Source organism: Chlorocebus sabaeus, chromosome 7 (assembly GCF_047675955.1).
Source record: "Chlorocebus sabaeus isolate Y175 chromosome 7, mChlSab1.0.hap1, whole genome shotgun sequence".
Taxonomy (NCBI): domain Eukaryota; kingdom Metazoa; phylum Chordata; class Mammalia; order Primates; family Cercopithecidae; genus Chlorocebus; species Chlorocebus sabaeus.
In genome coordinates, this window is record NC_132910.1 from 70,593,167 (window position 1) to 70,616,461 (window position 23,295).

Consider the following 23,295-nt stretch of genomic DNA (forward strand, 5'->3'; position numbering starts at 1 on the left):
ATTAACAAGCCATGAGAAGTCAGAAATCCTTTCAAGCTCTTCTTGTACTATGCTTCTTTGACCATCACAAGAAAATTCAACTTTCTGTTGAACTTAGAAAGGCTTGGGATAAAGGTGATTTTTAAGTAAAACATAATTACCTATTATTTTTATTTATCACGTTGTAGGATAAAATATTATACATTTTGCTAATAGCAGGAAATAAATTTACTAATAGCAGGGAATAAAGGATGTGGTATTTCTGGCATAGGATGTATATACAGTTCCAGATTTTCACAGTTTCTTGTTTTAGTGACTGTTTTATTCATTAGAATTAGAAAATGAGATTTCTGAGTTTGATTTTCTTCAGGGGATTTTATTATTGCATTATGGTTTTGAAGCCTAACAGAAAGAACATATTTTAAAGATTCTGTAAAACAATAAGGTACTATAAATATAAATATATATATATGTATTTTTATGGTTGTTCAAAACCACTGGAACTGTGATACCACCTAATACCACTCAATATTGCTTATTTATATGAGAGCACAATGTCTGAATTCTCGGACAAAATAGTTTAGATATTAGTGTTTAATTCAAATACAGTCAAGCTCTTACAGGACTATTGTTTTAATGTCAAATTAACCAAATATGGAATGCAAAAAAATAAAAAAACAAAACCCATTGGATTAAAGATTCAATCTGACAATTTGATGGTATATGTATTCTTATGGGTTCTTTAATTGTATCTGCCACTCAAACTAATAAAGAAACTAGTTGGCCTCTAATGACTCTTCAAAGGAATTATATCACCTTTTTATGATCCTTTTCTAATACCATGGCCCTTTTTTCACCATTCTTGCAAAAATTAAAAATTAAAAAAAAATTCAACTCTGGACATGAAGAGCCACTAACAGTGGAACGAGAGTTAATCTTTAAGTGCAGGAATGTCTTGAGTTAAAGCAGTAGTCAGAGTTATAAAAATATTTTAATTTTGCAGTGACCTTCAAGCTAATTGTTCTAAATACCATCTGACTGATAAGGAGCTAAAGAGTAAACTGATGTCCAGCTGACAAAATGCTAGATCAGCTACCATATTTACATTTCAGCATGAGATGACGACCACAAACAGAAACTTAAAAGCAAAGTGAAGCAAGTGATAAAAAGGAATGTCTGCTATTGGTGGTACTAGTCCAGATGTTTCACTGACTTTGTCACCCTGAACAAGATGTTCAACCTCTCTGCCTGCTTTTTTGAACGTGTAAAAGAAGGAAGTTGGAGTAGACTATCTCTAATGTTTAACATTTTCTGAGATGTTAACACATTTATCTCTGCATCCACAGGGCTCAAACACCTCTTACTGCCTCCTCACTTTGGAACTAAATGCCATACTGTGAGTGGCATCTAGATCTTGCCAGTGACTTTCCTGTACAGGGCCTAAACTCAATCTGTGATTTTCTCAGCATTTAAGGTACATGGATGGGTGCACCTTGGCACTTATGACTATGTTGTATTTTTCATGCTCGATTCCATACACATCACTTTGGTCCTGCTTCCTCACAGGTAGGACGAGTGATATTTCACAGCTCCTGGCTTAAACAGAGGACCCTAGCCTCTACTGGGTTGAAGTAGTGGAGGGTTAGACTCAGTATGTGGTAGCCTCTCTTCTTATTGCAATAATGTTCTAAATTTTAAAAACTGACTTTTCTGAAATTGTCATCTGTTGTTTTTTTTTTTTTCAGGGATGGGGAGGTGTGTATATATTTGCCATCTATTTTTAAGGTTAATTAATAATCTCTCTCTCACAAGAGAGAAGAAGAAGGCTGTCTTCCAGGTCTCTTTGTTTCTTCTCTGCCTAGAATGCATATTCCCATGTTTTCACATAGCTAATTCTTTAACTTTTTTTGTGTCTCAGCTGCATCAGGGAAACATTCACTAGTCCTTGTGATAGCAAGGCTCCATCAACATCTGTTTCAACCTTTTTCTAGTGAGTCTTCATCTTCTGAAGAGGCTAGACAGCTAACAAAAATACATTTCCTTGACTCCCTTGCAACTAGGGTTCCAGATAGATTTGGTTTCGGCAATGAGGTAAACTTGAGTGAGACTTGAATTTCAAACAAATGCAGTGGCACACGGGAAACTCATTATTATTTTTTGGGGACGTGACTCTAGAGGGAATACTACAGTCCGGCAGCTTGCAGTTCTGCTAGCAGCTTTCTGACTCTGGCCTACGAACGTAGAAGTTTCCATAGTGAGCCAGATCTGCAATTTTGTTCTAGGACTTATTCCTGGGATGACTTATCTACCCTTTCCAATGATTTGAAAGTACTTAGTTAAATTCTTTTCTGCTTAAAATAGCTACTGTAGTTCCTACTACCTGCAATTGAACCCTGTTGGTGCTCTATTTTGCAACAAAAGCACGTGTAGGCAACAGACTCTCAAGGATAGAAATTGGGGTTTGGATACTTGACCTGATGGGTTTGAAGACAGAGGTGGACCCGTTTCCATTAGAGCAGTGGCTCTCAAAGTTAAGTTCCTGGACCAGCAGCATCAGCATCTGGGAACTTGTTAAAAACGCAAATTCTTGGGCCCCAACACAGACCTACTGAATCAGAAACCCTGGGAGTTGGGCTCAGCAATCTGTGTTATAAAAACCTTCCAGGTGATTCTGATGAATGCTGAAATTTGAGAACCACTGCATTAGGGATAGGTTATTGGTAGTAAATGGTAGTTAACAGTCACTTTAAGTGAACACTTTAGAACAAAATGCCTTTTTGTGGACCCAGTGGGGACTGCCATATTACAGAGTGATGGGCAGAAACCGTAAGTGGGTTGGCTGCTTCTTGCTGTGTCGGAGAGATTAAAGAAAGAAAATGAAGGGCTCTGGACTTTAAATTTTTGGCTCAAATAATGGTCTGAAAACTAGGGAATTTTTATGGCTTTCCTAAAACAGCCTATTTCTTGTAGCACTGATGCAGACAAAACCCAAGTGTAGTCTTATCCTACAGGTTGGTGAATTACAGTGTAGGTTGAAATCACAGACTTGCCATGTCTCCTATGTGAAAATTAAAGCACTGATTAGGAAGGAGTGGAGCACCAAGAAATGGAATTGAGACATTTGAAAAGATCTGGATAATGACATGTATCTCAGACCATTCACTCTAGAATATGTTTCTATGTAATTTCACAATGTTTTATACTTTACAGTCCTACCTCTTTTTCCTAATTGTAATTATATAAATTGCATAATTATCTTATATATGACTTTTTATTCATTGTTATATTTGGAGCACCTAATATAATGCCTGCATAGAATAGGAGTTAAATATTGAATGAATGAATAAATGGGTCTTTAAATCATCTAGTACCTAATCAGTTCTCCATATTATGCAGAAATATTTCATATAAATTTCATTTGGCATAGAGCTATAGTATAAATATTCATATCAGTAATGAACTATACTGTGGCAGAAACAACCAATATGTTGTGGTACATGCCTTTTTCTCTTAAAGTTCAACTATTCAATTTATTTCCTTTTGAAAAATTTTAATGATAATTGAGTTTCTTCTTTATTCTACACAACAAATACTCCATTGCTGTAATTTTAAAAAATCAGTTACAGCTTCTCTTAATAATCATTAAGATTTGATTCTCTCACTTCCAACAACACTGGAAACCCAGGATGAGAAAGCAGTGACCAAACAGTTTTCCAATTTTTAGTTGCTTTTGTAGGAAGTTACTGAAAATGGTGAATTCCAGATTGCTCCCCATAAGTAGAGAATTGGTTATACATTCTGAATAAAAGGTTTACACTATTTTGTGCTTACAAAATATGACACATTTTCCTCCAGTAAGCTTTCCACCTAATTCAACTTAAGCTAATTTACTTAAGCTAATTTAAACAAGAGTGTATAATTTCTTTTTTTTTCTTTTTTCTTGAGACAGAGTCTCACTCTGTCATCCAGTCTGGAGTGCAGTGGCACGATCTTGGCTCACTGCAACCTCCACCTTCCGAGTTCAAGCGATTCTCTTGCCTCAGCGTCCCGAGTAGCTGGGACGACAGGTGCGTGACACCACGCTGGCTAATTTTCGTATTTTCAGTAGAGAAAGGGTTTCACCATGTTGGCCAGGCTGGTCTCACACTCCTGAGCTCAAGTGATCTGTTCACCTTGGCCTCCCAAAGTGTTGGGATTACAGGCGTGAGCGACCACACCTGGCCAAAAAAATGAGTGTATAATTTTTTGAGTGCTTATTATTGGAATCGCTAGTGCAAAAAGGCTTGGAACATCATAGGAACATAAAGATTTCAATGGTATTGCTACTAGATATTGCAAATTGACATCCCCTCCCCCACCTATTGCCACTGTGAACAAAAACTAATACTTAATGGAGCATATGTACCAGGAATTCTACTTATTGGTACATATGTTCTGATTCTGTGAGGTAAATTCTTTTATTATCCTCATTTTACAGAGAAAGAAACTGAAGCACAAATAAGTCACATATTTGCCTGACATCACATACCTGGAATTTGAACCTAGGTATCTCTCTTTCTCTAGCACACAATGCTCTCCATCTTGCTACAGTCACAAATATGAAAGCTGACAATGAAAACGTTACCTAAGTGTCCCTCAACATGGCTGGCTCTATCACCCGTTTGTAGACTGTTTTATATATTTAATAAACTCTCGAATTATTTCTAGTTTCTAAATCACTTTAAGGGAAAAGAAAGCAAAATCTTATTAAATGTATTGAAGGAGCTTGATCTGTGTTTCTTTTTCCTTCATGCTAGATTATAGGATCTCTAAAAGTCTGGGTTTTCCAGATCCATTCGTTGATTCATTCATTGATTCAATAATTCTACAAAACACATAAACCAAGTTCATAGAAAGCAATCACTAAATGATAGCTATTATTATCACCAAGAACTAACAGCCTGAAGGGAAAGATAGATACATAAATGAAATACATATTTTTTAAGTGGAATAACAGAAGGAAGTATGTTAGTAGTTTGCCCAAGTGATCCCTAACAACACAATGATAGAGAATGTGAGTCCACATTTTACTCTTTTCATTAAAGAGAATCTTTCCTGAGCTTTATCAACACCTCACTTAAGACAAATGACAGCCCTTCTTTTGTTCAACTTTTTATCATTATAATGGCTATTCACACAACAAAAGGGACATACTTGTGTCCCTTTTACACAAGTATAGAGAGTGCCTTTTTGTTTATTCAATAGAGAAGAAACTTTATAGAAAATAATACATTGATAAATGTATGATCTCCTTGAAGCCCATAAAGCATGTGTTTGTAGAAAATAATGTACTTGGGTAAAGTAAATATAATGATCATTTAAAAATTATTACATTTCTAATTTCTAGTGGCTGCCTCATGAGAAAGGTCTATATTTAGGCTACAGTAAAGTCTCTGGTAACTTCAGCAGAAAATAAAGACATGTGGCTACATGGCTATGCAATTTGCTCAGTTGTGTAATCTTTGTACAAAAAAGGGTCATACTGCTATCAAAGGCCTTCTGCTTGCCTTAGGTCTGAAGCGTGAAATCTTAAGAGCCAAAATAAAAATTACGGAAACTGGAAACAATTCCTAATAGCCAACTGCTAAGAAAAGAAAAGGCTCTTTATTCAGAAAGGTATTTATTAAAGTAAGTGTGAAAAGAAGGGCAGTGACAGAACTTGGTCTTTCATAAAATTCTTCCAATTAGCCTCAGTGTTGTATAAAGGCATTTTGTTATATTGCTCCTTGGTATTTATTCAATATAAATGGTTAACAGGAAAAAAGGTTTCAATCTCAATAACCCATTTTTTAAAGAAATTATTTGTATTAGATATTTGATGGGTTATATCAGTAGCTGCAAGGAGACATCTTCTGCCAGGTGTTTTAAGCTCTTCTTATCAGCCCTGACCACCACCCCTACCCTCACAGGATGCTTCTTAATGGAGAACAGTTTAATTCCAGGTCTCTGAATAAAGCCACCTTGACAGTCGCCACATTACACCTTACAGAAGACTATTTATTATCTCTCTTCTCCACTTTCCACATGCACAAAAGGGGTGTTTTTAAAGAAGAAACCACACAATTAGTTTATAAGGCTTTTAGAATTTATCTTTTTCCAAGAGGGAAGTGAATCCAAAGACAGATAAGAAAGAAAACTACTTTTAAAAAGGGAGTGAGTATGAAACTCAGTAAATCTTGCAGACAGTAAAGAGGTGAATCAGGCACAGTGGGACTGGACTAGTATATTTTCTTTAATAACAGCATCAACATGTTATATGATTTTTCCTTTTTTTCTAACATTGTATAAGTGAATCCCTTTAAATCTCAATAAGAAAGAGGCACCAACTATAAAAAACTTTATAATGTGCTTATAGTTTTTCAAAATCATATAGAAAGCATGTAATAATGCTAAGATTCTGATATAATATGCATACGTTTACAAGAAAAACTTTAGAATAAATTTATGATTGCAATTGGGAATAATATACACAGATCTGATTACCATCTTGGTTACTGAGTTCCAAATAAAAAAATTATACTAAAACTATGGTATTTAGAACTATACACAGTAGTTAGCACAGAAGAAGCTCAAGAACGGTGCCCTCATACTTTGGGGCTAAGCCTATCATTGGAAGTAACCCACTAGTAAAATCAAATCAAAACAGACAAGATTAGCTTGTCACATGAAGGCAGGAAGAATCAAACAGAAAATCTAGTAAGTCTTGCCAATGTGAAAAACATGTAGCCCAGTTAATGTTACATATGTCTACAAAAATCAATATCTCAATTGATGGTGTACAGAAAGTCCAAAGTATTGTTGCAGAGGATTTCTAGGACTGTTTGAGGAAGATGATGTCTTACTTCAGGGCTTCCCAATCACTGAGTTGTGGACTGGTACCCGACCGTTGCTGGTTGGGAACCAGGCCACATAGCAGGACGTGGTGAGCAGTGGGAGTGAGAATTACTGCCTGAGCTTCGCCTCCTGTCAGATCAGCGACAGCATGAGATTCTCATAGGAGCGTGAGAACTGCACATGCGAGGGATATCTTGGTTGCATGCTCCTTATGAGAATCTAATGCCTGATAATCTGAGGTGAAACAGTTTCATCCCGAAACTATTCCCATACCCACTATGTCTCCATTCCCCACCCCTCCACCAACCCCTGGAAAAACCGTCTTCCACAAAATCAGTCCCTGGTGCCAAAAAGGTTGGGGACCACTGCCTTACTGGATGCCATAGGTAATTACAGTTCAGTGATAGTGGTTATCAAGATAGTAGGGCCAACACTTCTTTGTTAAATTATCTGCTCAAAATTTTTCCATTTATAATCTGGCCATCCATGCAGAGTTTTCAGAAAGTGAAGGAATATGATGGTCATCTTGACATAAGGAACTTGATCAGTGCCGTAACACTGATCAAGTGTTAGGCATCAGAGATTTGGGTCAGGTACCTGTCTCTGGCTCTTACTGCTGTCACCTGCAGCAATCACACACATGCCTGATCAAGACAGGGTCATATGAAGTTTTTGGCTCTGAAAGGTTAAGGTCAAGATGAGGAAAATTCTGGCCTAAGAAATACTGCCTAAATGGTCAGCTAAGCTATAAGGACTGAACTGAATCAGCACTGACTCCGTGACAAAAATGAGAAGCTATTTTATAAAAGCAAACCCTAATATATATATTTTACTGTTCTAACAAGAAAGGAAGGCTGCTGGGTCTGACTCGCAGACCCTGACAGAGCGACGGATGAGAAAATGCACTCTGACACAGATATCCAATGGAAGAGCGGGCCAGGGGACCAGGTCACCCACAGAAAGAGTTGTAGCAGCCACAGCCCTGACAAGCTGGTGCTGCGGGCATTTATTTAGTACAGATTTAATGACACAGGCCTTGAATCAATACACTTGTGGGTAATTAACATGGTCCCCCCTACCCCCTTTTTATCTAACCTAAGCTTTTAGGCACCAGATAAGAGAATCTGGCTGCCTTCAGCCAAATCCTTTTCTGAAGCTTTTATAAAACCTCCCCGCCTTCCAAGAAGGTTTGCATCTTTCCACAGTTTTTCCCGCCACCCTGACTGATCTCTTACAGAAGGCAAAAAAGGCTGTCAGTCAATCAATGAATCAAATATTTACTTCCTAGTTGTTCAGATAATAAATAAACGCTTATTATATTCTGATAATTAATTAACTTTCTAATACCATAATAGGTTAACTGGGGTCCTTTTATTATTATCTCAGCAACTTGCAACTAAGGATCATTAAAAGGTATATGGCAAAATGCTCAGTTTAATGCCTAATTTATGCTACACCCAATTTTAAGCCAAGAGAAGGTTAGATTTATAATGGGATAAAACACTCAAGCAACAGAAGTGGAAAAAATAAAGATTCTGAATTTCCTATCCACTAATTACTTTGTTACAACTGGAGAACTTTATGTGGATACAGGTATAAATATTTAGTAGATTTAATTCTCTTAAGAATAAATTTGTTAAAATAAAAGTTAAGAAAATATTTGATAGCTTTTCCATTTATTTTAGGTTTTAAATTGAGATAATCAGACAAATGACAGCAATTTTAGTGATTGCTGGATGATACAAACACCTGTGTAGCTAGGGCTGTACAGGAATTTTTATTTGGTTGACAGAAAACTAGAACTGAAATCAATTGCTGAATTTCAACCAATTTAAGTGAATTACTTGACCTACAAGCTATATAACCCTAAATTTATCAATGCAGCTGCCAGAAATCTATTTTCTGAATGCAACAACAGCTGGTTTTGAACAATACTGCAATACAGTAATTTTCAGTTATTCCGAAGTATTTTTCTCTTGCTAAAATTATGAACGTAATTGAGAAAATAATTTTCAGATTTTTCTGAAAGACTACTATTTTCAAAGTGAAAAACAAACTTGAATATAATTTTTAGAAATTACTTGCTTTATTTTTTTTTTTTCACCTAGAACAACACATATAATGGTAGAGTGTAACCCTCACCTTCATTTTAGAAATTACCCTACAGTGCCTGCAGGCACTTCAATATGTAGATAATTTCCAAATCACCAAACATATTGCTTGAAAACTACACCCTTCTAGGAAGAATAGACAAATGGGCCAGTTAAGCCTGAGGTGAATAATACTTTAAACCTGTAAAGCTTTGTAAATAATTGAAACACTGCTCATTACTTCAAACACTGTCATCAACACACAAAATAAATACAGACAATTCCATATGAGGTTAACCCAAAAAGGACCTTAACCTTTCAGGTAAAATTAGTATCTAAAGTTCCTAGAATTGTTTTTCTTGGCAGTTAACTCAGTTTCACTGGCAAATGACTCAGTTTCTTACTCATGGATTTAAATGAGAATGTTTACAAGTTCTCAATTTACTTTGTTCCTGACTAACTTACTCTCTCTCCTGTGCTGTGCAATCTTGTGTGGGCTCTGGATCCAGACTGCCTGGATTTAGTACTGGCACCATTCCCTCCTTACAACCTAATGAGATCCTGAGAAGCACAATTGAAACTCTCTAAGTCACAAATTCTCTCTTAGAAACTGCTAACAATACTGACCATGTAGGTTGTGGATTCAGTAAACTTAGTTGACTCACAAAAAGAAGTTAAAACATGCTCAGTATACAGGAAGTGCTCAACAAATGTAGCTATTATTATTATATGTATCCTCTTGTTTGGGCAAAAGAAATGTTGCTCTTTCATGCCTAGGCCTCTTCAACGTCCTTATGTCTTCACGGTCTTGCAGTGTCAGTCTCACACTGACTCCTGTGCCTTCGCCTTTGTCTAAGAACATTCTGCCTCTCTTGCTTGTGAGCAATGTCTGCTCACACATTCAAAACCTAACCAAACAATAAAAAACTTCACATGATTCAGGCAACACCCTTCATAGCTGCTCCTCCACTCTCTTTTACACAAAACATTATAATTTTTGAATAGTCTATATTTATTTCTTCCACTATTTACTTTTACCTTTTGCAGTTTCACTTCCCTGAAACTGCTTTCTCAATAGTCACTTAACGAATCCACAGCAGTTTTTTCACAATCCTCGTATTTCTCAACCTTCCTACCACTGATGAGATCTCCTCCCTTTTTGAAACTGCTTTATTTTGCCTTCTGTGCCACTGCACTCTCCTAAATCTTCCTCCTTATTTAAGTACCACTTCTCTACCTTCTTAGCTGTTTTCTTTTCCTGTTCCTTCCATCTAAGCCTATATTCACAGGAGTTCTGTTCTCAGTCTTTCCCTACCTCTCTGCACTTTCTCCAATGGATGCACCCCTATGATTTCACTACCATAGTTAATCATTTGGTTAATCATTTAGTTAACCATTTGGTTAACTACCAAATCTCCATCTCTAGTTCTAAACACCACCCCATCATCGCTCGAGTCCTGCCTTTTCTGATTGCTGAAGACGTTCACTTGATTGTTCAACCAGCACCTCAAACTTATCTTGTCCTAAATCAAACCTACAGTTTCAGAGAAGTGAAACTGCAAAAGGTAAAAGTAAACGGTGGAAGAAATGAATACAGACTATTCGAAAATTACAATGGTTTGTGTAAAAGAGAGTGGAGGAGCAGCTATGAAGGGTGAAGACTGAATCATGTGATTCTTAATATTCATCTTAATATTTCCACTTTAATGAATTAATGTCATCATCATTCTTTGAATTGCCAAAGTCAAAATATTTGGATCTTCTTTCCTCTCTCAGCACAGTGTTCGGTGCACAAGCTCTGGATGGTGAACTTGTATCCTCATTCTTCCACTGCATGGCAGTGAACTTGAGCAAGTCACTGGGCTTCTCCAGGCTTCAGTGTGGCTTTCATAACATAGTTATGAAGTTTACATGAGAACACAGTTGTGCAGTTTACATGAGAAGATGGACGTAAGGGCACAAAGAGTTTAGCATGTGGCAAACTATGATGAGGATGACAGAAAAAGAATCTCGATGATCTGTTCACACTTTTCCCATTCCTTACATAACTCTTGTCACATCTCACATGGCCCTTAACCTATGTCATCGCAAATACATTTAAACACAGGAGGACAACCTTGGTTGTAAAGTGTTAAAGTGCCTCAAATTTTCATTAATCTCAACCAAGCCATTCCAAACCAAGACCTACAACATACATCTACTTACATATCTATGTGCTTTTCTCTCATTGTGTGCTAAATAATGCAAAGAGAATTCAGGAACTGACCTTATTTGACCCCAATTTCAAACAGCACTTTATAAGCCGTATGGTCAGAAATTAAAATCACTCTCAATTCTTGATAATACAGAGCAGGTATCAGTAACAAACTATAAATTGTTTTGTTATTACCCTAGCCAAACAACCACCTCATGGTCCCCATTTCCCCAGGAACTAAAAGAAAAGTAAAATTAATTTTGGCCCCAAAAAGATGTAATGATTATAACAATTACTGGAAAACAGTATCAGAATCATACACTGTATTACACAGTCAGTATAAGTTATTTAATGACTTTTGCTTTGTATTATCAGTGACTTTGTATCCCTGCAAGAAAGCAGAGTTAATTAAAGATTTTTATGAGTATCTATCTAAATATTTACCAAATTTGGTTAGATTTGGTGTCTGAAATTAGCAATTTTTAAAAAGAAAAAGAATTACCGCTAACGACTGTAGCTCTCTTGTTTCTTCCTCTGCTGCTGAAGCATGATACGACAGAACCTACAGGGTAGGAAAAGAAGTCCAGGTTACACAGGAGAGAACTACCAAATGTAGACTAGAACTTCAAGCTTGGAAATCTGCTAAATCTTCCTGGAGAGATAATTAGAATCCTCAGAATGCCAAATCTTGTTTGCTGCTTTCTTCAACAGTGAAAAACCCAGATTTAGATTCCATCGCTTGTTTTGGAAAACAAAAAGTTATACTCCCTACGTTTAAAGAAAACTCTTGTAACTTCCATTCTGACATTATTGCTATAACAAACACATTATTTATAAGCCAGCCTAGAAATAACTTTTGGCTCAAACTTGGCAGAAAATTTATTTTGTTTTGTTTTGTCTTTTAAGACAATATTGACCTTTAGTTATTTTTGCTTGTGTACAGAATTAAAGGGAAAATCTTTGCATAATCTGACATTTTGATGTTAATATTTGGAAAGAAAGTAGTCTAGAAGTGGCTCTCAGATGAGGGCTGTAACCATTCTAGAATTCACACAGAAAAACTGGATGCCTGGGACATAGTCATACAGATTTAAGGATCCCTTTACACTCCTACAATTCAAGAGCTGAGAAGAGAGTAGTGCTGGCCTGTAAAGCCATCCCTTGACAGTTGAGGACACTGAGGCTCAGGGAGTCTCATGATTTGGCTGTAAGCTCACACCTAGTGAGAGGACAAGGAGACTTAGGACCCAGCTTTCAATTCCTAACCTATACATGTTCCATTACTTAGTAGAGTTAAAAAATCAGGCTTATTAACTGAATTTCCATTGTCAAAAGTCATCATTTCTAAGTACAGGTTGAGCATCCCAAACCTAAAAATCTGAAATCCAAAATGCTCTAGTGAGCATTTCCTTTAGAGTGTCATGCTGCTCCTCAGAGTTTTGGATTTTGAAACATTTTTGGGTTTGAGATTTTTGGATTCGGACTGCTCAACTGTTAAGAATAATGCACATATTTCAAAAATCTGAAAAAAAAATGCAAAATACAAAACACTTCTGGTCCCAAGCATTTCATGTAAGGGCTACTCAAACTGCAAAGGGATTTTTTAAAACATTCTTTTAAACCAAAGTAGTGGTTGTATTTAAAATACCTATTGTGCTTTGAAAGCATATTTTTTCAAAGTTCACTTTTGACAGAGACTACACAGATTTACAAAAAAAAAAAAAACCCAAAAGCTTAAAAATCATTGATGAAAAGGTAGTTCATTTTCAGACTTTAAATGGTGAGTAAGGTAATTCAGCAACCCAAACCAGTATTTCTTCAACCAGTCTTTAAAATTTTAAGTAATGAAAAATTTAAAGCCAAATGATACATATTTGTACCATCTTATGATTTAGAACTGTTACAATACTGCACTACATTGCATCTTTTTTGCCATTTGAACCATTAATCACTAGGAAACCTCAAGAAACTCACAACTGCTCTCTCCTGTTCATGTGAAATTGATGGGTCATGGCTATAACCTGTTGCTACTGAGACCATAGTGGTGGTTCCCCAAGAAAAGGTAAGACTGTGACCATGAATTAGACTAATATTAACAAGTGCAGTGCAACATGGATACATGAATAAAGAAATGACACAATACATTCTAAGTTAAAAAAAATTTATCACACACAAAAGATAAAAATAACATCTTACACATGGGGCATAAGGATTAACTGTTTTAATACATGTAAGCAGTAGAATACACTTGAAACATTTGATAAATTTAGTTATTTTTATTGTCATCATTGTTTTATTGTTATTAGAATGATCACAATTTCCAAGTCAAAATAATTCACTATCTTTTGAAGACCTGAGGGATTTGTGCCCTTGGCTTTTGTCCAATGGCCTCATAAAGAAAAGACCATTTTTTTCAAAGTTGTATCTATGATCATAGAAATGACTTCACATACGACCTGAAATAAAAAACTTTTTATACTAGGTAAAAGCCTAATTATCCATATAATTAACTGAAGGAGAGCTACAAAGACAGAAGTAAGTCTCAATCAGGAAAATATTCAGAGATTTTGAACAAAGTAATACAAAGTGTGGGATTGCTTCAAACTAAGCCAATGGGAGCGGAAGGGAAGTGCAGAGGAGTGAGGTGGGAATGGATGGAGTGATAATGGCCGTGGGTTGATAAGTACTGAATGGATCATGAGGACGTGAGGGCTTATTAAGCTGTTCTCTCTACTTCTGTACATATTTGAAACTTTCCATAATAAAACATTAAAAAAAAGAAATAACTTCTAATTGATAGCTTAGATTCAATTTTTCAATGAGAAACCATGGAACTGAAAAAATTAGGTTAAATATTATCTATAAAATAAACACATACACAGATATATGTATATATGTGTATATGTATATTTAAAGCTATTTGTACACATATATACATGTGTACATGTACCTAGTTGAAACTATATTTGAAATATATACTTGTGTGTATATGTGTACATATATACTTGAAACAGATGTCCACTGGTTTATAATTGAACGTCTTTTATATAATACTATAGCAAACCTATTAGTATAATATATTTGGCATAGAAAGTAAAGGGTACCATCTGGTAAATTTTATATAACATATGTCCCTCTAGCTCTTTAGGTTAGTTATGTACTTAAGAGAGATTGAGGGAAATGTTATTATATCCCAAACACTGATTTTCTCTAATTTCAACTAGATAAGAAATCTCCATGTTACATCAATTGAATAATTTCAAGGCAGTTAGTGAAACATATATAGAAAGGATTGACCCTGTTGGAGTTGGCCGGTCCTTTGTGAGAAAGAGCATTCCTCGGTCAGTCCCTGGGAGCCAGTGATTTCTTCACTCGCTACCTGCACCTTCAGTCACTTGGGGGAGCTTGGTAGTCATACAGATTCCGAGCTTCTACCCAAGACTTGCTGAATCAGAACTTTCAGAAGTAGGGTATATAAATTTGTAGTTTGAAATAGTTTCTCAGATGATTTCAGGAGTTAAAACTCTTCTTGCTTTTCGTTGATTTTATTTTTTCTTTTCCTCACTTCTAATTCTCTTAAGAGTGCCCAGGGTTTCTGTTTTTTGTTGTTGTTTGTTTGTTTGTTTTTAATTTTTTTTTCACAACTGTTCTCACAGAAAGATGGGGAGGCTCAGGCAATGGGAAAGGGACAGATAAGTGGCAGTAGTTATCTGTGTCAATGGTTATTAAAGTCAATATTGCTTTCTACAGAAAAAGCAAAGGCCTAAAGGGATAAACATCCTGAATTGTGGTTTGGTTATATGATATTTGACAAGTTTCTTAAATATTCTGAGTCTGAGTTTCTTTCACTCTTTAGTTGAGGATAATAAGGATCTCATCATCTGAATCACATAATTTTCGTGAGGACATAATGACCGAACACACACACACCATGAGTGATTATGAGGGAAAGGTCAAAGCTAAATGTCTGGCTGTCTGGAGTGAGAGGTTCCTAAACTTCACCCACCTCCAATGTGACCATTTGCTTGGCCATGGCTCTCTCCACTGCTTCATACATCTGCGTGTTCTGGATCCCCAAGCCACAAAAGATGACAAAAGCTTCCAGAAACTGTTCGTCATTTCGGTTGAAAGGCTTAACCTTGCCAGTATTCTCCTCCATCTTATTAACAAGTTGGCAAACCCCTATAACAATCCAAGAGATTGAGCAAATGTTATTGTTGATTATCATCGTTTTTGTAGACTTTAACAAACACACCCAAAGATTGTCTTATACTTTTCTCTTAGGAATGCTTAGTGTGTCAAAATAAGCAAAACACAAATATAAGCTAGAGAAGTAAACAGAATTTATAAGAAAACTAGTTTCACGTAGTTCAAAATGTACATTGCTGGCGTTCAAAAAATCCTAGAGTACTATTTTCTTCCAGACTCGGTCACGAATTTTAGATCAGTTGAGTCCCCAAAGACAGTTTGTCCTTTGGAAACTAATTGGATTTTTGTACACTTGCCAAGAGAACAATTCTGATGTACATCAGAATTTTGGGTCAAACAGATCTCCTTTCCTTACTGAGAAACCAGAAGTTTAAATACACACACACACACACACACACACACACACACAAATAGAATGCAGAAAGGAGGCAACTGACATAGGAAGTCTCAAATTTCAAATCTACGCCTCTGTATCCAGGAGAATCAAATTTGCAGAAAACTTTTGATGCTGCAAGTAAGTATGCAAATAAAAATGACTACTTAGAAATAAAAGTCAAACATGTAGTCAACATAAGTGGAACATTAGGATAAATCTAGGAACATCAACATCTTCACTGAAGTGGTTGTTCTATGAGTTTCTGAGCCTAGTGGTCTCTGTGAGGAGTGACCTCACAGAGGTCACTCTGATGACCCAGCCTACCTCTGTGTAAACAAAGTATTGTTAAAGTCCTTATCACTTCTGTCTCTGAGTATATAATAACAGACTTTCACCATGTGCCCACTGTGGGATACGCATTATGCTAAATACTTTGGTAGACACATGATCTCTAGTCTTCACAATTTATTCTGCGAGGCAGATGTGACCATCCTCATTTTACAGATGAGGAAACTGAATCTCAGAAAGGTTACATCATTTGCTCTAAGCCACTTAGCTGGTATGTGTGGGTCTAAAATTCAATCCCCAGCTCAGCCTGCCACAAGGGCCACTCTCAACTGCCATACTACCTGTCAGATCATTGCTAGCAGTGCCCTGGTTGCATCTTGCTTGCCCACACCTCTGCTCATGCTTTTCCACAGGTGTGTACTGCTCCCCACTGCCTTCCCTCCTGCCTCACCAGTTGATCCCTATACCTCCTTCACAGTGAGCTCCAGGAGGCCTCTAACTTACACGTGAGGCAGGCATTTTTCTGTTCCCTTAACATGACCAGTTGGTGTATCATAGCAAATTTTATTTCTATCTCTCTTTCTAGACTGTCAGTATCTTGGGCTTAGAGTTTTATTTATTTTTTTCAGCTCCATTTCTTCAGCTGGCAAAACGCCTAGCATATAGTAGGAACTAAAAAAATGTTTTCTGAATTAATGAAAGAATGTAGAATTGCGGCTCTGACTGAACTAGTTTCCCATGAAGACTGTAATAGTCTATTATCCTTTATTTTTCCTGGAGCACAAAAGGATTTCATAGAGTCTGGAAGGTGGTTGCACATTAAGCTCCTTTACCACCATCAATGTTCACTTTCTTTACTTTTCATACTATAAATGATCTGGACTCCCCTTTTTGCTCTTTTTGTTTGTTTATCTACTTTAAACAGTAAAGATATCTATATGCTTATCTATTAGCATTAGTGCTGCAGAAGCTACTTTTCTATCAATTATTCCATAGTAAAGGGAAACTTTAAACAAGATATAATGAATTTGGACACTGCAAGTAAAAGCCATATACTAAATGGCAATCAGCATTCATTATCTTAAATGTATATATCCTGTGTGTGGAAAAAAACAAGAACAACAAAAAACAAAAACAAACCAAGGGTTATGTCCTCCAACCTTTGTGAATCCCCAAATTATAAATATGGAACTGTTTACACAGGCTTCTGTCTCCCAAATCACATTTTCTTGAGAGTCACGTTTCATGCCCTTATCCTCACATCGCAATGGAATTGCCTTTCAGTTTTACCAAAGTTTTCTCCTACTCGATAGCCTTTTTCATAAACAAGATTTTAAAAATTACTTCCTAAGAATTACTACACGTATAGCAAGAAAAGTACAACACAGAGGGGTTATGTGAATCCCAAGTAATCTGCGAGGCTTATGACCTAGCTAAGTGTCTCTCTAGTACAGTACTTCAAATCTATGCCTTGGTCAAAATTCACTGAATGAATATATTAAGAGTCGTTAAATTATACCTTTGGAATTGTTCGCAAGTCCTTTAAATGGAATGTTATGTGTAGAAATATCAAGGTTCTGCTGTAACAAATACAGCTCAGAGCAGAAAAGCTAAAGTATATCCATGTTATGATCCACCATTATAGATATAGATCTATAGACACAGAGTTAAGCTCTGGGGAAAACAACAACAACAACAACAACAAATGGGTACTGAAGACAAACCATCTATCTAGGCATATAAATTAATTCTCTTTTGAAAGTGATATGAACAGCCATATTTAAATAGCATTCATGATAATCCCATTGATCTCTTTACACTCTTCAGAAAGTTTAATTATATCAAGCAAAAATACCCATGTTAAAACAAAAAGTTATCAAGAAAAAGAAGGTTTATAACAAATGGGGTTCCCTGTTTAAGAAAACTAAAAACCTGGGCACATTTACAGATAGAGTGTTCACAACTTCTTTCTTAATGATCTAAAAGAGTATGGAGTACAAAAATGAAATTTAAAACTGGAAATTTGAGATGCCACATTACTCATAAACCATACAAACTCAGAATCATTTATATTTAAAAATGAAATGTTTAATGCCAAACCAAAAATAAAAGAGAACCCTTCAGCAAAAATCCATTAATAAGTGCAATCGTAAATTAAGACAATATTCAAAAACATTAGGGGAAAACCAAGAAGTAGTGAAGTTAGACAGCAAACTATCAGTGCTACCTAATATTATAGAGTTCATAAAGTACTCAAAATGTGGTCACCACAGTAGCTCTGAGAGCTGGTTAGCATTGAAAGCACCTCTGGAAATTATGCTGAAGGGACAAGATGGCTTCTAAAATTAAACAGTTATATTTTATTTTCCGTAATTACAGGGATTGGATGTTGTTACCAACCAGTCTTCCTCCTGGCTCTTTGGCAGAACAGGGGGTCAATGCTTATACCCTGCTTGCAGTCTTATGTCCTCTCTACCACCTAACATGGACTCTAAAATTAGCATCCTGCCTTATTAAAGTGAAAAATGTACCTTTATCACCTATCTTGCAAATACTTTTGTTTCTGCACTTTTCATTTGTGAATTGTCTTAATTTGGAGAGGTTTTTGCTATATAAAAGATTTAATTCTTTAAGGAGCCAAAATAATTATCCTTACAATATTCAACTATAGTGCCTTGCTTTTAAAACAGCCTTCCTCATTTTAATGTGTATATAAACCTGTATTTTCCCTAGTACTTTTATACACGTATTACATTTAATCTTATAATCCAACTTAATTTTTTTCCCCTAACTGCTATTGGAGTCTTATAACATCTGACCAGTTATCCATTCTCTGATGATATGAATTGTCACCATATACTAAATTCATATTTGTTTCAACTATTACATACTTTTCCCATAATTTAATATTTTTGAAATCAGTATGCACGTTATGATCAATAGCTTGTCATAGTAAATTGAAGTCATATTTTACTTTCTTGGAGATACATAAAGTGGTGTCTTTCATTCAAAAGTATCTTACTTAAAAATAACGAAATACACCCTACTCTGTTATATACAATAACACAATTATATATGCCAGATTGTGGGTCTACATTTAGACTTTCTGTTCTGTTTCATCAATCTTGGCATGTCTTTTAGCACCTATACCATACTTTTAATTATTTTACTTTTATATCATTTTAATTTCTGAATTAAATCTAAATTTAATTTCTGAAAGGGCAATAACCATCAGCTATAATTCTTTTTACACCTCCAGTTGTTAAGTATTATCAATGTTTGTAAATGTTGATCAGGAACAACCTCCCCACTCCCATCCAAATCTCACAAGGATACATATTAAAATTGATGCAAATCTAATCTGGCGAGACTTGATATCTCATGAACTAGATTTTAATCATTTCAGAAATGTATTCACTTCTTAATGATTTTTAAGTCACGCAGAATTTTGTAGCTTTCCTCATATAGATGGCATATATTTCTGGCCAAGTTTATTCTTTGTTACCATAGTAAATGGGGTTTTTTTTTCCATTGTTTTCTAACAAATTTGTCTTGGCATATATTAAAATTATTTCTCTTTAATAATTTGATAATTAGGCTTCTTATAAAACTCCTACTAGACCAGGTACTTTCAGCTAATTCTTTTTGGGTTTTCCATTTAACAATAATATAATTTGTAAGTTATTTTATTTTGCCTCCTTTTTTTCTGTGTCTTATCTTATTTCAACCATGCCTCCTTTCTGATTGCTTTGGTTAGAATTTCCTTGGGCAATAGCTTTTTTTTTTTAAAAAAAAATAACAAATTCTTTCTCAATTACTCCCATGAACAATTCTAAAATCCTCTCAAGTTAGTATTGGTTACTACCAATTTTTATAGAAATTCTCAATTTCACCAAATGTTAATTCCTATTTGCTACATTGTATTATCAAGTATCTTTTAAAATGTCTTCAGTATCTGTAGTTACATTCCCTCGCTCATTACTAGTTGCATTTCTCTCTTAATATCCTCATTATCTGTTGGAGGTTTCTCTATTATTATTGTGTTTGCCCATTATCTCTTATTTATTTCTTCCCATTTCATAAGTTTATTTTTTCAATTTTTTCTTCTACTTTCTTTCTTCTCATGTATATATTTATTTGGGGAAGGCAGCAGAGTGAGAAAGAGAAAGGTGCTGTTTTTCTAATTTCTACGCTTGAATGCTTAGTTAAAATTTTTTCATTATTTCTTAATAATAATAAAATATTTAAAGCTACGTAATTTCCTCTGAGTATAGCTTTGACCATGTACCTTGAGTTTTTATGTTATGTTGATAGAACAATTAATTTTCTAAAATGCTATAATTTAATTATGACTTCTGATTTCTTCTTTGTCATTTAGGAGAATGCTTTTCAGGTTCTAAGTGAGTTTTTTCCTTCCAATTTATCTTTTTGTTATATATGAACAGTTTTAATGCACTGTGATCTATGAAAGTGGCCAATAATTCTGCTTTTCAGAAATGACTGACTTTGTGTTGCATATCATCAATATTTGATTTCTGACACATATTTGAGAATAATCTGTATTTTTAAATTCTGAAACATGAAAGTAAAGCTATATATGTCAATTAAATCCACTTAATTTTTATCAATTCTAATGTTTATTTTTTCCTATAATTTAACGCTGACAAGTATACTTCAGGCCCACTATGATGATCATTTTGTCCATTTCTCTGTGTATTTTTAACAGTTTTAATTTTTGTATGTCAATAATGGTATTTAGTTTATTAGCATTCATGGCAATGACATTTTCCTCTGTGAGTTTTAATTTTACTCAATGAAAGGTGATTCTTTACATTATGTTTTACCATAAATTCTACTTTGACAGAAATATTATTATCCCTATTCAATTTTTGCCCATGTTGTATAAAATGTGTCTTTACAAATGACGTATACTTCACAGGTTCTAGGAATTCCTTGGTGTTTCTGATCCACTAAAGACTACTTCTCTGTTTTCTAGTGCTACTAAAAAGTTTTCCTTATTTTTGTCTTTCTTCAGCCAATTATTAAAGCTGTCATCCTTACACTGATTTTTATTATATAGATCTTCACTTCTGTAATTCTAAACTATAATATCTTAATTCCATTTTTTTCTAATTTTCTTCCACCTATTACTGCCCTTATGCCCTACAGTCTTATTTCCTTGTGCTTATTATAACTAAGCATAATTTACAGTTCTCTGAGAAAAAACCTAGATACTTTAAGTAATACGAGCAACGTATACCATGGAAGACAATGTACAATTATAAACAAATGAACAGATAGTGATATTGCCAAGTGATAAAATTTAATATGAAAAGTAAAATGAAGTATTAGTCAAACTTAAGCTGACATAACATTAGAGTACTTATTTATGCCTTGGAATTCTACTGCAACACACAGAAGAACAGCTCATCTCTCCACACATTTACCTATTTGAAGGTCCAACCCTGAGTAATTCATTAAATAAAGCCAAAATAAATTAACAGAGTAAGCTAAGATGATGTGGCAGTGACAATCAATGATTCAAAAATTTATTGAGGCCTACTCAAAAAAATTCTGCAGGCATGCAGGTCTCCCAAATTTTATTGATAGAAAGGAACTAAAACGTGCCATTTGGAGCATCGGAATGATGTAGGTGTTTAGCCAGTTCAAGTAGGCTAACAGAACAAGTTTGAAAGTGTAAGAGACTTAGAAAATTCATTGTGGAAGTAAAAAACAGAACCTTCTTACAGTGTACATGAGAAAGGATGAAGATAGTAACCAGCTTACAAATACATATTTATTTCTCTTATTTCTCTGTCAAACAATGTGTGGTACAGCACTGTAATTTTTATTTTTATGCTTTTCTTTATTAATAAGGAGATGAAAAAGCAAGCTATTTAAAGTGGAGATTTTCTAAGCATCTGTTTTTGAAAAAAAAAAAATTTCAATGGGAATAGAACTAATTTCTGGAAAATTTATCCCAAAATTGATATGGAAAAAATAGGCATTAAAATGTCTGGTAAATATGATATGGGAAAAAGGCATATTTAGCATAATAAGTAGGGAAAATAATTAGTTAAAATAAATGAACGTTCAATGAGAAATATATTTCCTTAAAAGTATTGGAAGCAAAGTAGTGGAAACACTGTGCATTAGCCAGAGCACTAAGAAAACATCTGATAGGAAACAATACCTCAGGGAATAAATGTGATGGGACAGCAGGCCCCATAGTGGTCTAATGTCTATAATTCCAGCTAAATGTCAGTAATGGAAAAAATGAGAGGAAGGAAGACGATTACAAAAAACACATGTGTCCATCTGTCTTTCTGCATGTAACTCTATAGGGAATCTCTCTATTAGAATTACATAATAGTGGAATCTGGTCTATGACATGTAAGACAAATTATCCACAACCATGACATTTTCCATGCTGCAACTGTAGATACATAAGTATAATCCAGAAATCAAATTCTTAGTTTTGTCACTCTTGTAAAGCAGCAGGGAACACTAGAAATTTTCCCCCTTATATTTGGGATCTACTTGAGAACCTCCCTTCACCCTACACAAAATCTGACTAGAGAAATCATTTCTTTTTCCTTTCTTTTTATTTACAAGGAATTTTTCTCTCCAAAATCAACATTTGCCTACTTTTGGCTCTGTCATCAAGTAGGGTGATACAAAATACATGCCAAGAGAAATCTGATTGTGTCATTTTTTATTTTTTGCTTACTTGTCTGACACAGTGACAGGATCACAGAATGTGAATTTGAACAGATCTGAAAAATTACTAAGTTCAACTCCACAGAGGTGAGTAATGTGCCCATAAGTGTGGTTGAAGATGAGTGGCGCTAACACAGTGCTGTGAGTCCGACCCCTAGTCCAGTGCTCTTTCCATGTTGCCTAACTCGCTCTCATTTACCTTCACATAAAGTGACAAAGGGGCCTGATGCGTAACTTCCTCCAGCCACTCCTCATTCCCAGTTATTACTCCAAAGAAATGCTGCTGGGGAAAAGTGAAGATGTGACTCGATGGAGCAAGCTGCCACTCTGCCTTCCTTCCTGTGACAACTTACTAGTAAATAATGCATTCCTTCTGGAATTTAATTTCACATTTTCAAAGGCCAAAGACAGCTTGTAGTAAATCTTCATACTTATAAAAAAGCATTTTAAACAGCATAACATTTATAATACAGTTTTCCCCTTGACCTCCCTAGGAAATAAAATTTTATAACATTTACTTGGTATCATATCGTAAGGCGCCCTTGGCAGTTTTCTTTTATTGCTTA

General features: G+C 35.1%; 1 protein-coding gene across 5 annotated transcripts in view; it reads right to left on the bottom strand.

The window, feature by feature from the left end:
• Positions 1 to 23,295, bottom strand: part of PDE5A (phosphodiesterase 5A) — a 129,222-nt gene that overhangs the window by 33,122 nt on the left and 72,805 nt on the right. For all 5 annotated transcript variants that reach the window (XM_007999666.3, XM_073017600.1, XM_007999664.3 and 2 more), the window contains exons 10-11: positions 15,143 to 15,318; positions 11,639 to 11,698 (exon numbers count right to left, since the gene is read on the bottom strand). In XM_007999666.3, coding sequence (XP_007997857.3) covers positions 11,639 to 11,698; positions 15,143 to 15,318 — 236 coding nt within the window. The remainder of the gene's footprint in view (positions 1 to 11,638; positions 11,699 to 15,142; positions 15,319 to 23,295) is intronic.